General features: G+C 39.4%; 1 protein-coding gene across 1 annotated transcript in view; it reads right to left on the bottom strand.

Annotated features, from left to right (window-relative positions):
• Positions 1-16,123, bottom strand: part of ATRNL1 (attractin like 1) — an 802,972-nt gene that overhangs the window by 760,959 nt on the left and 25,890 nt on the right. The window contains exons 2-3 of the mRNA XM_012102986.5: positions 2,432-2,515; positions 1,217-1,330 (exon numbers count right to left, since the gene is read on the bottom strand). Coding sequence (XP_011958376.3) covers positions 1,217-1,330; positions 2,432-2,515 — 198 coding nt within the window. The remainder of the gene's footprint in view (positions 1-1,216; positions 1,331-2,431; positions 2,516-16,123) is intronic.

Raw genomic sequence — 16,123 nt, 5'->3', positions numbered from 1 at the left:
ACAGCTACTGAGTCTGTGCTTGAGAGCCCAGGAACCGAAAGCACTGAGCCCCTGAGCTGCAGCCACGGAAGCCTGCACACCCAAGAGCCCCTGCTCTGCAACATGAGAAGGCACCACAATGAGAAGCCCACACACACAACTAGAGAGCAGCTTCTACAGCAAGGAAGACACAGACAAAAGAAGTAAATACAAGTATTTTTTAAAAAGAGAGAGACTGTGTAAACAACAGAAGTAAGGAACAGTGTAATGAATAACTCAACAATCATGCTAGTTAAGTTGTACACAAAACCTATACTATAGGCTCAAAATTTTTTCTAATATATTTTCTTCTGTTCATAGAACATTTCATAATAATGTACAAATACACACATAAAAAAGATTTTTAAATTGATCCTGAAAATGCTGTGGTTTTAAAATTTTTTAAATTAAGTCTGACTATCTGACTAACAATAATATATTTTGAAGCAACCAAAATTTCCACACTGTGAGAACTAATACAAACACCTTTATTAAACTGCTACATAAAATATAATCTTTTTTTTACAGAATTTAAAATTTATAATTTCTCTAAAATTAAAAACAGCTATAAAATATATGTCTATTCCCAGAGAAGGAAATGGCAACTCATTCCAGTATTCTTGCCTGGAAAATTCCATGGACAGAGGAGCCTGGCAGGCTACGGTCCATGGGGTCACAAAAAGACAAGACGGAGCAACTGAACACACACACTATGTAACTGTGTGTTCATATATATATATATATAATCATGTTATAAAATTTAAACTAACACAATATGTCAATTATACCTCAATAAAGCCAGAAAACAAAATTTTCATTTTCTTAAAAAAAGAAAAGGTCTATTAATTTTGTCAGTTAGAAGTCACGTTAACCTATCCATATAGGCAGTTTTGAAAACATATACAATTCATTTTAAAAATATGAACTATGCATGGCAAGAATAAAGGATACTTATAAATAAATCTATATTTCTGAGACAGTACTTATTTATCTTTGTTATATCAATGTTTACCTTATTATACATACACCTAAGTTGACATAGTATCAACAGTCTTATACCAGCTTTGAAATTTAGCCACCAATATCTATGCTAAATTTATTTTTGAAGTACAGATGAGTATATATTTAAAATTAATAAACTATACAGTTACTTTTCTACAACTGACTATAAGTTCACCAATTAAACAAAACTACTCACCTAAGTACAGCTATTAAAGGTGCATATATTGAATCTCCATCATAAACATACATATGATCCCAGCTACATTCTGTAGCAAAATGATTGAATCTTAATCTTAACACTGCATTTGGACTGAAAAAATTAAAATATTTTAAAATTAATATGTAATATATAAAGCATGTCTGAAGAAATCTTACAATATTTTATTAAAACTCTACAGAAATTTAGCTATAAATCTCTAAGTCATCAGTATAAATGATGGATAAGCAGTCATATGCAATTTGTAAAAAGACATACAACTTCAAAATCTACTAACCAGCCATAGGTATGCATCATTCTTTTCTAAAAATTTAATCAACAGGAAATGTTCTATGTCTTAATTAAGGTAGAGATACATAAATTGTAAACTTCATTGAAATTTTATTGACATGTACACTTAATATATATGCAAACCGTACTTAAATAAAGTTGATTTTTAAATTCAGCACTCAAGACTATTCATATTTCTATCAACCTTTAACTACAGGTACTAATAAGGTTTTCAAATTTAATCAAAACATCTCAGTATGATACACTGCCATTTGTTAACAAATAAAGGAGACCATAGGTACACAGGGAATTAATAACTCTAAAGTTTTAAAAAAGCTTTTAAAGTAACTACAACAACAACAAAAAATACCCAGCTTTCCAGACTCTTCAAAAATCATAAAACAGTTTAAAAATAACTAATATCAATTCATCTATGATTCAATCATATGTTAAAATAGATAAATTCAGTCACAACCCTAATTATTGAAAAATGCCTCTAAAAGGACAATTAACTCTTTTACAAAATGTTCTTTTTTTAACACCCTTAGAACTAAAATGATGAACAGTATGAACAAATGGCATAATTCAGCATGGAATATTTTTATACTTTCTATGGAGTTTTCAAATTCTATAACAAGCTATTTAAAATAAGCCAAAAATTCATACTTTATTTAATGCCATAGTGACAGAACTTATAAATAAAATATATGCAAAAATTAAACTACTGTCACAAGGGTATTGTAATTTATATTAAACATGGTATCTAAAATTTATAAATCCCACTTTAAAATATAATGAATAATATTTTCCAACAATAAGCAACAGAATATGTAACTTTGAAGCTGTTATACCTTTATAATGTTTTATACTGATAAGCATTTATCATTGCAGAATAAATTAATTTAACCCAAATTGTATACTTACTAGCCTTCAATTAGCCATGTACATTTAGTTTTATATTTATAGTTAATTGGACCATCTGTTAAATATCCAGAAGGTTCTGTTAACCTAGAAAACAAAATCACAAAAATACATTTAAAGACACTAATCCAAGCTTCCAAAAAGGAGAATTTGTTTACAACTTAAGAAAATTTTCAAATTGCCATTTATCTCTCTAAATCTCAATTTAAAAAAACACTTGTTTTTTTAATTTCTTTAAGTTTTTATATGATTGTTTCATTTTACAAACTGGAGAAACACATTGAAAGACTGAACATTATACAGATGGGTTCCATGCTGATGCAAAATGAATTCAGTAACACTTCCTCTGCACAAAAATTAGACGGAGGCAAAAGAAAGATCAAACGCACTTTGAAAGATGCAGATCTATGGAGCAGAAAAATAGTATATGTACCTAGCACTTTGGGGGGAGGTTACACTGTTAGCTCTATTTGTTTTTCATGGAGCAGGATTGCAAAGTAGCTATCACCAGACTTTACCAAATTCAGCTACCTGTTTTTATTATCATTTTCTTTTGCCTACTTTATACCTAGTCCAAGAACTCAATTTTAAAAATAGGGTAAATCAAGGGTTTTTTAATTATCCTCTATTTTAAACACAAAAAAGAAAAAGATAATTAGAAAAGCTTCAGATTTTCAGACTTTTAAAATATTTAAAGAATAACCCAATTCTACTTCATGTTGTTCTTAGCTCCAGCCCATTTATTTTATCAAGAAAAGACAATGTCTTAAATAATTAAGGTATCTTTCCATTTAGCCTTGATATATTTACATAGGCATACATACACACACAGGCTTCCCACGTGGCGCTAGTGGTAAAGAACCCGCCTGCCAGTGCAGGAGACATAAGAGACGCAGATTTGATTCCTGGGTAGGGAAGATCCCCTGGAGGAAGGCATGGCAACCCACTCTAGTATTCTTGCCTTGAGAATCCCATGGACAGAGGAGCCTGGTGGGCTATAGTCCACAGGGTGGCAAAGACATGACTAAATCAACTTAGCTCGCACACACACACATACACAGAAACATACCCTGGGGCTTATCAGCCTTTATACATTCACATATAGATACACACGCACACACATATATATACATGTACACAAAGTTATCAGGGTCATTATCTAGTTTAAGGCAATATTAAATTCTCCTTATAGCAGTGAGTATTAAAAACATTAGGGGGGAAAAACGCTTCATTTACCTAAACCAGCATTGACATAAAGGTCAATTAATATAAATGTTACTTATAAATCTTTCAGAATCCCTGAAAATTACTTTGGGCAAAAAAAAGGGCTAATTCATGCTTGGAAAACTCCAGTGTTCTCAAATTAATCTAACACTAAATTTCCTATGTATCAGGTGTTACTGTAAGCACACAATGCTGCTGCTGCTGCTAAGTCGCTTCAGTCGTGTCTGACTCTGTGCGAACCCCATAGAGGGCAGCCCACCAGGCTCCCCCATCCCTGGGATCCTCCAGGCAAGAACACTAGAGTGGGTTGCCATTTCCTTCTCCAGTGTATAAAAGTGAAAAGGAAGTCGCTCAGTCGTGTCTGATTCCTAGCGACCCCACGGACTGCAGCCTACCAGGCTCCTCGGTCCATGGGATTTTCCAGGCAAGAGTACTGGGGTAGGGTGCCACTGCCTTCTCCGAAGCACACAATGTTACCTCACTTAAAAATCTCAAAAACCCCACGAGAGAGTAAACATTATTAATCCCATACTACAGATAAGAAAACTGAAGTACATTTTTAATAACAGGTTAGATAACTTGTCCTGATTTGCCACTTCCAATAACAGGTCCAGATGAAGTAATTCAGACAAACTTCCACTGAAGATAACTGAAAGAGCTAAAAGAACAATTTTTAAATCTTATAAGAAACAGAATGGTAAGATCTACTAAGCCAAGATCCAGAAATTGCAAATTCTTTAAGAACTGGGCATCCAGGGTGACTTTTGTTATGGAGAATTTCATCTATTTATTTGAGACTGCCAAAAGGCAGAGAGTGCTTTTAGCAGCCTCAAGGAGGGAGGGGGACAAAAGTTGGAGGCAATAACCTACAAAAGTAGGGCCTCAAATAAACAATGTGGCACTCTGATCTAGAGCATGATGATTTGCTAGTAGGGTGAAGATGTACCAGAAACGAAATCTGCATGGACTGCAACCCAGCTACAAGTCATCGGGATGGCAGAAAACTCCAAGACCTACCACTGGCTTAAGGTGAGACTAGAACTACTACTTGGAGAAGGAAATGACAACCCATTCCAGTATTCTTGCCTGGAAAACCCTGTGGACAGAGGAGCCTGGTGGGCTATAGGCCATGGTGTATTAGGCCAAGTCTCCTAACAGAAGATACAAAAACGTTCTCTATAAGAAGATAACATGATCCCAGTCCTCAACTTATTCCTAGCAGTAATATTTCAAATAAGATGTCTACTATAATCAAAGATCGGAGAAGGCAATGGCACCCCACTCCAGTACTCTTGCCTGGAAAATCCCACGGACGGAGGAGCCTGGTAGGCTGCAGTCCATGGGGTCGCCAGGAGTCAGACATGACTGAGTGACTTCACTTCCACTTTTCACTTTCATGCATTGGAGAAGGAAATGGCAACCCACTTCAGTGTTCTTGCCTGGAGAATCCCAGGGACAGGGGAGCCTGGTGGGCTGCCCTCTATGGGGTCGCACAGAGTCAGACACGACTAAAGTGACTTAGCAGTAGCATAATCAAAGATAATCAGGTATATGAAGATAGAAGACAACAAAATAACAACCAACAGAATAGCTTCAGAAAGAGATCGGAAGAATTCCCAATATGTGGAGATTATCAGATGTGCCCTACATAATAAACATGATTTACTAAGTCCAAAAAGACAACAGACAAGATTTAAAATTTTGGCAGTTAATTGAAGCCATAAAAAGTAACAGTATGTTTGAAAAATAATGAAGATTCTAATTATGAAAGCTATATTAATCAAAATTAAGAATTTGATGAACAGTTTTAACAACACATTGTTGATGTTGTTACTGCTGTTATTGCTGTTGTTCACTTGTCCAGTCATGTCCGACTGTTTGTGACCCCATGGACTGCAACACGCCAGGCCTTCCTTCCTGTCCCTCACCATCTCCCGAAGTTTGCCCAAGTTCATGTTCATTGCATTAAATATATTAAACACAGCTAAAATAGGATGAGCAATCTAGAAGACAGATCCATAAGAAAATATCCAGACTACAGCAGGACGATTGAGGGTTCAACCCACTGAGTGTGAGTCACTCCAACAAGCAAAACTCCAAGAAGATGAAATCCTAGCCAAGGGCAGGAGAAATATGGAATAGGGACTGGAAGAACAAAATCATATACATTAATTATGGTCTTTTAACACATTAAATAACACATTAAACCCAGATAACAATGAAGGTGTGATTACTCACCTAGAGCCAGACATCCTGGAATGGGAAGTCAAGTGGGCCTTAGGAAGCAGCACTACGAACAAAGCTAGTGGAGGTCACAGAATTCCAGTTGAGCTATTTCAAATCCTGAAAGATGATGTTGTGAAAGTGCTGCACTCACTAGGCCAGCAAATTTGGAAAACTCAGCAGTGGCCACAGGACTAGAAAAGGTCAGTTTTCATTCCAACTCCAAAGAAAGGAAATGCCAAAGAATGCTCAAACTACTGCACAATGGCACTCATCTCACACACTACCAAAGTAACGCTCAAAATTCTCCAAGCTAGGCTTCAACAGTACATGAATTGTGAACTTCCAGATGTTCAAGCTGGATTTTAAAAAGGCAGAGGAGCAAGAAATCAAATTGCCAACATCTGTTGGATCACAGAAAAAGCAAGAGAGTTCCAGAAAAACATCTACTTCTGCTTTATTGACTACGTCAAAGTCTTTGACTATGGGGATCACAACAAACTGTGGAAAATTCTTGAAGAGTTGGGAATATCAGACCACCTGACCTGCGTCCTGAGAAATCTGTATGCAGGTAAAGAAGCAACAGTTAGAACTGGACATGGAACAACACACTGGTTCCAAATTGGGAAAGGAGTACGTCAAGGCTGTATATTGTCACCCTGCTTATTTAACTTATATGCAGAGTACATCATGAGAAATGCTGGGCTGGATGAAGCACAAGCTGGAATCAAGATTGCTGGGAAAAATATTAATAACCTCAGATATGCAGATGACACTACCCTTATGGCAGAAAGCGAAGAAGAACTAAACATCTTCTTGATGAAAGTGAAAGAGGAGAGTGGAAAAGTTAGCTTAAAACTCAACATTCAGAAAACTAAGATCATGGCATCTGGTCCTATCACTTCATTGGCAAATAGATGGGGAAATAATGTAAACAGTGAGAGACTTTATTTTGGGGGGCTCCAGAATCACTGCAGATGGTGAAAGCAGCCATGAAATTAAAAGGCGCTTGCTCCTTGGAAGAAAAGCTATGACCAACATAGACAGCATAGTAAAAGCAGAGACATTACTTTGCCAATGAACGTTCATCTAGTCAAAGCTATGGTTTTTCCAGTGGTCATGTATGGATGTGAGGGTTGGACCATAAAGAAAGCTGAGTGCCGAAGAATTGATGCTTTTGAACTGTGGTGCTGGAGAAGACTCTTGAGAGTGCCTTGGACTGCAGAGAGATGCACCCATCCTAAAGATTCAATCCTAAAAGTTTCCATCCTAAAGGAAATCAGTCCTGAATATTCATTGGAAGGACTGATGCTGAAGCTGAAACTCCCTCCAATACTTTGGCCACCTGATGCGAAGAACTGACTCACTGAAACAGACCCTGATGCTGGGAAAGACTGCAGGCAGGAGGAGAAAGGGATGACAGACAATGAGATGGTTGGATGACATCAGTGACTCTATGGACATAAGTTTGAGCAAGCTCCAGGAGTTGGTGATGGACAGAGAAGCCTGGCGTGCTGCAGTCCATGGGGTTGCAAAGAGTCAGACATGACTAAGTGACTGAACTGAATTGAACACATTAAATAGGTATCCTAACAGCTTTGAACAGTATCTATTTGATACACACACACCCACATCTTCTCTCTCTGACACATTTTTATTTACAAGTTGTTATAAGTTAACTTTACAATTTCAGTTCAGTTCAGTTGCTCAGTTGTGTCCAACTCTGCGACCCCATGAATTGCAGCACACCAGGCCTCCCTATCCATCACCAACTCCCGGAGTTCACTCAGACTCACATCCATTGAGTCAGTAATGTCATCCAGCCATCTCATCCTCTGTTGTCCCTTTCTCCTCCTGTCCCCAATCCCTTCCAGCATCAGAGTCTTTTCCAATGAGTCGACTCTTCGCATGAGGTGGCCAAAGTATTGGAGTTTCAGCTTTAGCATCATTCCTTCCAAAGAAACCCCTTTAGTTAACGTGTGCCTATGACTGAATATGGAGAAGGAAATGGCAATCCACTCCAGCACTCCTGCCTGGAAAATCCCATGGACGGAGGAGCCTGATAGGCTACAGTCCACCGGGTCGCAAAGAGTCGGACACGACTGAGCGACTTCACTTTCATGACTGAATATGAAGAGCAAGTAATACAACCAGTGATGGATACAATGACTCTGGAAACTGTTTCCCTGTTTTGGACAAAAGAGAACTTCTTCACTTAGAAAAAATATATATTCTTAGGTAGAAACACAGCTTTGTTGGTTGTTGGGGAGCTCATATGTGTTTAAAAGGATGCGTACAGAAGAAGCTAATTAAAGGGCAGACTGTATCAGTTACCCATTGACTCCCACTTCAAAATTTTGCCTACTCTGTGAAAATGGATTTAGGCCCTTTGAACAATTTTCTTTTCCCAGATGGCAGGACACGAAGCCTGCAGGCTTTCTCAACAGAGCACACTGGACACTGCAAGAGGAAAGAGATCTGCCTCCTTGGTTCCAATGTACACACTCAACAAGCTCCTGCACCATGCTGGCTTCTGCAGCACTGGGCTCCTACAGTGCCTGACGGCCCCCAGCACCCAGCCACCAACAGCCGCCCCCAGCACTTCCCCTCAGGTAGTTCTGCAGAGGAGTACCTCCAGGGAGACACCACTCTGTGAACAGCTTTCCCCAGCATCCTGTAAGTAACCACAGCAAGTTACAAAGGGCAAATGTCAAGCACATTTCACAGGCAGAGCTTTCCAGTGACTTTTCTGCCAAACAATAAGCCAAGTTTGCTCTCCCAACAAGGTCTGGATCTCAGGCCATTTTCCAGGGACTCTCACTTGTGTGCTCTACCTCAGACATAACGTGGTAGGCACTGATCCTTGTATCTACTATTTCCATATCCTGCAGAGTTCTCTTTATTTCTTGGAAAAGACCCTGATGCTGGGAAAGGTTGAGGGCAAGAGGAGAAGGGGATGACAGAGGATGAGATGGTTGGATGGCATCATCGACTCAATGGACATGAGTTTGAGCAAACTCCAAGAGATAGTGAAGGACAGAGAAGCCTGGTGTGCTGCAGTCCATGGGAATGCAAAGAATCATACACAACTAAGTCACTGAACAACAGCAGCAGCCAATTTCTCATTGCTCCAATCCTTGTTATAGTCTATAAGCCTTTACATTAAGCTCTTCCTACTAAAATTACTCTGTGATTCTTTCCTGATTGGACCCAAGTTAGTTAGTGTCAGTCGCTCAGTCATGTCTGACTCTTTGCGACCCATGGACTGAAGCCCTCCAGGCGCCTCTGTCCAGGGGATTTCCCAGGCAAGCATCCTGGAGTGGGTTGCCATTTCCTCCCCCAGGGGATCTTCCCGACCCAGGGAGGGAACCCACATTTCCTTCGTCTCCTGCATTGCAGGCGGGTTCTTTACCCACTGAGCCATCGGGACCCAAACCAACCAATAATAATAAAGGGTATGCAAATTTAAATCACAGCAGCATACCACTATGCACCCAACAGGATGGCTAAAATTAGAAAGATTAATAATACCCAATACTGGCAAGGATGTGGATATAAAGAATTCTCACAGGATAAATCAGTACAATAACTTTACAAAGTAATCTGAAATTATCTTACATAGCTGAAAATAGACATATCTTACACAGTAGCCAACAGAGTCAGCATTAACCATACTCTCTTATCATTTCCATACACTCCAGTCTGTCTTTTCCAGGCCAGCACCTGCATCTATATTGAAGGGCTCCCTCTATCTACTAAAACCCACTCTTCCTGTGCCTGTGGTGGGCTGAAAGTGCCTGTGAATCAACATCCTCCCAGAGTGGGCCTTGGCCAATGAATGACCTGGAAAAACTCCAGGCCTCCTTACCTCTTTGCTGGGATAATAATGAAGTGCACTTCCTTGTGGGATTTGGCTCCAGCCACCCAATGTGGCACCTGACTTGCTAATATACCTTTTTTACTAGCTTCCTCTCTTGTCTTGCTTCACTTTTGTCAGTGTCCCTAAATCTCCCAAATACACTGCTGCTGCTGCTGCTGCTAAGTCGCTTCAGTTGTGTCCAACTCTGTGCGACCCCAGAGATGGCAGCCCACCAGGCTCTTCCATCCCTGGGATTCTCCAGGCAAGAACACTGGAGTGGGTTGTCATTTCCTTCTCCAATGCATGAAAGTGAAAGTGAAGTCACTCAGTCATATCCAACTCCTAGCTACCCCATGGACTGCAGCCTACCAGGCTCCTTCGTCCTTGGGGTTTTCCAGGCAAGAGTACTGGAGTGGGTTGCCATTGCCTTCTCCCCCAAATATACTGCACGTGCTCAATTTTGGTTTTAGAAACCAAAAAATTCATGTGACTTGCTTTACTGCAATATTGGCTTTATTGTGGTGGTCTGGAACAGAGCCTACAATATCTCTGAGGTATACCTATACTTCGGAAAAGGCAATGGCAACCTACTAGAGTACTCTTGCCTGGAAAATCCCATGGACGGAGGAGCCTGATGGGCCACAGCCCATAGGGTCGTGAAGAGTCAAACACGACTGAGTGACTTCATTTTCACTTTCATGCACTGGAGAAAGAAATGGCAACCCACTCCAGTGTTCTTGCCTGGAGAATCCCAAGGACGGCAGGGCCTGGTGGGCTGCCGTCTATGGGGTTGCACAGAGTCGGACACAACTGAAGCGACTTAGCAGCAACAGCAGCAGCATGCCTATACTTGTTCTTAAGTCACGACAAGTAACAGCAGAAATGATTAAATCAATGACAGCTGGCTATAGGAACCATGCACTCAAAAGCCATGTAATTACTGACAGCCATATATATATATATATAGTGACCAAAAATAAGTAAATTTAAAATCCCCAAATGTTTGGCAGTTAAACAGACTAGTAAGTCTCAAGGACAATAACAAAACAAAAAATTTTATTGTTAATACTAAAACCACATCATATCAAAATTTATAAGATGAAGCTCAAGCACTGTTCAGAAAGAAATTTATAGCTCTAAACATATATATTAAAAATTTCAAAATCAATTATTTTGACTTGGGAATTTGGGAAGCCACATGCATGCTCAGGGAGATTTTTCTTAACACTGCAAGCTCAGAAAAGACCTGAAGAGACTCTACATTTCCACCTCTGGCTGATTTTTAGACTCAGAGCAAGAAGGAAGTGAAGGCTAAGGCAGAGTCATAAATCACTTGCCAAGCACTGCAGGAGTGTCCAAACAGAGTTCATCTGCACACAGTACGAGAGTTCTTTATTTTTTCTTGACACCACACACTTGAGGAAATCTATGACAAAACACTAGCTTACCATACACTAAGGAACAGAGACTTCAGAAACCACACACAATGAAGAATACAGTCATTACAAAAAATAGTTTAGAAAAGTCATTGAACAAATACACTTCTACAACCACATTAAAAAAAATACACATCTACACAAATACACATCTACAACCACATCAAAGAAACCCTGAATGGGGGAAGAACTCAATTTCTAGAGTTGTCATATTAAAATAATCCAATACCCAGTCTCAACATAAATCACAAAGCATATAAAAAAACATGAAAGTTTAGCCATTCACAGGAGAAATTAATAGATACTGTCCTGGAGCACACACAGAAATTGTATTTGTTAGACAAACACTTTAAATCAAGTATTCTAAATATACTCAAAAATGCTAAAGGAAATCAAGACAAACAGCTGATGAAAGATGGAAACAGGAAAATGATGTCTTGACAAATAGAGAATATCGAGAAATATTTAGAAATTTTACTATCACAACTTCAAAGTCATATATTATTTCCATTCTCTCAAAAATCAAGCGAATAAAAGGAAATTCTCTATAAAAGTTTCCTCTGGATTTAAACAAGGCTCAGATCCATCAGTGGGGTCCATTAAGAAATCCTTCTCCCTAGTTTCTGATAGTGTAACAAACCCCTAAAATCAAAATATTGCTACAATTTAAAATGCAAAAATCCCAAATTGGGGCTGAACCTAATGATACAAATTATCAGACATAAATTACACCCGTTCGATAACAGTTTAGAGCTTCAGAGAGTCAATTTTAAAGGAATCCTAATTTGTTCCATGACCCTACACAGCCACTTTTTCCATTTTTTCTCTAATGGAAGAAGAGGACTATAACATATTCAACAAATACCTTAATAGTCAAAAAATGTGCAGCTCTTTTATTAATAGTAAGAAAAGAAACCTGGAAATTTAAGAACAGGCAACTTTGCAACTGTTGTTGTTGTTGTTGCTACACAATCGTTAAGCCATGTCCAACTCTTTGCAACCACATGGACTATAGCATCCCAGGCTCCTCGGTTCTCCACTATCTCCAAGTTTGCTCAAATTCATGTCCGTTGAGTCAGTGATACTATCTAACCATCTCATCCTCTGCTGCCTTCTTCTCCTTTTACCTTCAATCCTTCCTAGCACCAGGGTCTTTTCCAGTGAGTCAGCTCTTCAAGTCAGGTGGCCAAAGCATTGGAGCTTCAGCTTCATCAACAGTCCTTTGCAACTATTATCTACAGTATAATCTACCTTCTGCAAAGAGTTGGACATGACTTAGCAACTAAGCATGCATGCAATCTATCTTCCTAGTTAGGAATACCCCTCCCAAATTGCATATGAGGAAATCTACTGCTACTGGGGACTTCTTTCCCCAAAACCTCTCTATTTCTCTATCACCCACCCTCAAACTAACCCAGTCCTGTGCTATGTTCAGAAACTTCATCCCCTTGGTTTAAAATATATTTCCCCTCCTCTAAAGAAATACATACTGTAAGAGTTACCACTATAACCCTTATTTACCACCCATAAAAGGTCATGCAAAAGAACTATTATATTCCCCCACCTCAGCTGCACAACAAGAGCACATGAAACCTACCTACTCCGTTCCACCCTCTTCATCTTCAGAGGCACAATTACACAGACTTAAGAGAAAATGCTACTCACCTGAAATTCTTCTCTACCTTCATCCCCATCCCTAACAAAAGCACCTACCAAGAGCTTTATCTTTTCCCTGGGTTGGAAAGATCCCCTGGAGAAGGAAATGGCAATCCACTCCAGTATTCTTGCCTGGGAAATCCCATGGATGGAGGAGCCTGGTAGGCTACAGTCCATGTGATTGCAAAGAGTCAGACACGACTGAGCAACTTCACTTCACTTCCTTACTGCAAAGAGGTTTCCTTTTTGCCATTTCACTCTATTAGAAATAAGCAGGGTGCTGACATAAACCAAGACAAAAGGGATGGAAAATCCTTTCTTATCATCAAGAGGTAGGAGGAAAAGGGGGAAAACTCCTACCACTTCCACAATAATGAAGGAGCTCCTGATCTCTTCTCCAGCTGAAAGAATCTTCATCTTTATGCCACTTGAACAAAGCACTCCCATTACACACTTTGGACATCTTCACAACCTGGAACTGTTCTTCTAAAATTCAGAAGTCTTGCGCTTCAAGGTCACACTCTGACCACAAACACCTAGTTTCCAATCTATTTCTTGACCTCTTACTCTTAACGTCTATACATTCCAGATGGGTTGAGATTTTTAAAAATTAGGTAGCATACACTACAGGACCAAAGGTCCATAGCACAGACATTATTTTGCCAACAAAGGTCTGTATAGTCAAAGCTATTGTTTCTCCAGTAGTCATGTATGGATGTGAGAGTTGGACCATAAAGAAAGCTGAGCACCAAAGAATTGATGCTTTTGAACTGTGGTGTTGGAAAGGACTCTTGAGAGTCCCTTGAACTGAAAGAAGATCAAACAAGTTAATCCTGAAGGAAATCAATCCTGAATATTCACTGGAAGGACTGATGCTAAAGCAGAAGCTCCAATACTTTGGCCACCTGATGTGAAGAGCTGACTCATTGGAAAAGACCCTGATGCTGGGAAAGACTGAAGGAGAAGGGGACGACAGAGAATGAGATGGTTGGATGGCATCACGGACTCAATGGACATGAGTTTGAGCAGGCTCCAGGAGATGAAGCACAGGGACGCCTGGCGCACTGCAGTCCACGGTGCTGCAGAGCAGGAAACGAGGGCGCGACTGAACAACAGTTCAGCTCCATAAAAGGTGAAACAGGCTGCTTCTGTTTCTCGTGTTGTTCCTACAATGCATTCTAAGTTTCAAGCAGTTAACTTCTCTCTTAATTTGTAGCAATTGTGTTCTTGAATTGAGAACCATATTGACATGGTTGATCTAGATCAGGGCTCCACAAACCTGTAGCCTATTGGTTGTTTGTGTAAATGAAGTTTTATTGGAACACAGCTACACCCATTTGTTTACATATATCTAAGACTGCTTACACACTACAAGAACAGTTGAGTAGTAGCAACAGAGACCATATGGCCTACAAAGCCTAAAATATCTACTATCTGGCCCTTCACAGAAAAAGTTTGCCAGTCTCTGTCTAGATGCCTGCACATGCCCATATGCCTTGCCAATGTCTCACCAGCTGAAACGCTTCAATCCAGAGTCCTTAATCAAATAAGCACGCCAAGATGTTTATAACACAGGAAGGGCCACTACTAAATGCAGGAAAACCAGCAGAAACACTAAACAGACTTAACATTAAATCAATTAAAGTGTTATTCTCTACCCTGGCCATGAATACAAAATCTGATTAAGACATTTTAAAAATAAGAAAAATGCAATCATTTTAATATTATCAAGTATTACAAGAAACAGTAAGTCCTGCTTATCAAAGTATACGGGTTTATTGCCAGCATAACCACTCTAGAGAGAAAAAATTAGATCCACCCAGGGATAGTCTTTACCCAGAGTTGCCTTTGGAAGTCAACTTCACATGCAAGTCTTTTATTAAATAGTGTTTTTAATTAAAATACTACTTACTATTTATTGGCTTATTTTTAAATAAAATGAAGAGAGCCTCTAGATTATATTCTTTGGTATTTTTCCCCTCTGCACTCTGATACTTTATCGTGTTACACCGTGCTGAGCCTGTACCACTTTCTGCCTTCTTTACAGTGTTGCTGTGCATCCTCACTCCCAAGTCTGCACTCTCTGTCCACCAGATCCCTAATAAAAGTTGAGGTGAGATGACCTTGTCCATTACAGTAGAAGTCTCCAAGCTTTAATTATCATGTTCTCTCATCAGGAATATTTTTTACTACATAAATATAACATATGTATGTGTGTGCTTATCGTATCTGACTCTTTGTGATCCCATGAACAGTAGCCCACCAGGCTCCTCTGTCCATGGGACTCTCCAGGCAAGAATACTGGAGTGGGTTGCCATTTCCTTCTCTTATATGTATATTTACATGTTAATAAACATAGACCATTTAAATATTATGTACAATGAAGCATAAATTTGAGAAATCAAAATTAAAAATAATAGTAACAGAAGTCCTAATGTTTTCTTCCACACTCCAGTAAGTCAGTCACCTTGGGTATCAGCTCACTTTGGAGATCACTAATTTGTATAAGTCATATCCTGGCCACAGCAGTATTGACTTTATTAGCTAACATTTTCCCCCATATAGGTACACTAACTAAGCTGCATATACCAATTGGACTGGCCACAGCACACACTAACTAAAATGTCCACAAACTGACCTCAGTGATAGCAAACAATATGTGCTTGCTTAGCTATCAAGCCTAGTATTGAAGGAAGGCGCTTTTATTCCTCACTCTCCCAGGATCTGGGGTGGAAAATCACTGACTTCTGGTTGAATGCCACTGGTAGGACCATCACCATCTCCCTTCAGCAAATAAAGAGAACTCTTTTCTATGATCCTTCAAAATACTGTATTCCCATTGCTGAGTGAGAGTTAGTCGTTCAGTTATGTCCAACTCTTTGCTGCCGTATGGATTGTAGCCCACCAGGCTCCTCTGTCTAAGGGATTCTCCAGGCCAGAATACTGTGAGTGGGTAGTCATTCCATTCTCGAGGGGATCTTCTCCACCCAAGGATAGAACCCAGGTCTCCTGCACTGCAGGCAGATTCTTTACCACTGAGCCACCAGGGAAGCCCCATCCCCACTGTTAATCTTTCCCAATTTAATCTTCAGCCAGACTTCAAACAGTTGCCAGGACAAAATAGTGTCTTCAGGTAGAATGTTACTAAGACCAATCTCAAAAAGATTTCATCATTTCAATCTATCAGTTTTTGTACGTCAATACTTATCAATGGATAAGTTATATTGGACTTGACAACAGTTATTCTGGGTACTCAGAGGCCTCATTCAAATATTTGAGTATCTGTGGGCCAAATAT

This window comes from Ovis aries, chromosome 22, assembly GCF_016772045.2.
Source record: "Ovis aries strain OAR_USU_Benz2616 breed Rambouillet chromosome 22, ARS-UI_Ramb_v3.0, whole genome shotgun sequence".
Lineage (NCBI taxonomy): Eukaryota > Metazoa > Chordata > Mammalia > Artiodactyla > Bovidae > Ovis > Ovis aries.
The sequence above is the reverse complement of the archived record's forward strand: the minus strand, read 5'-3'. Positions and strand labels throughout refer to the sequence as shown.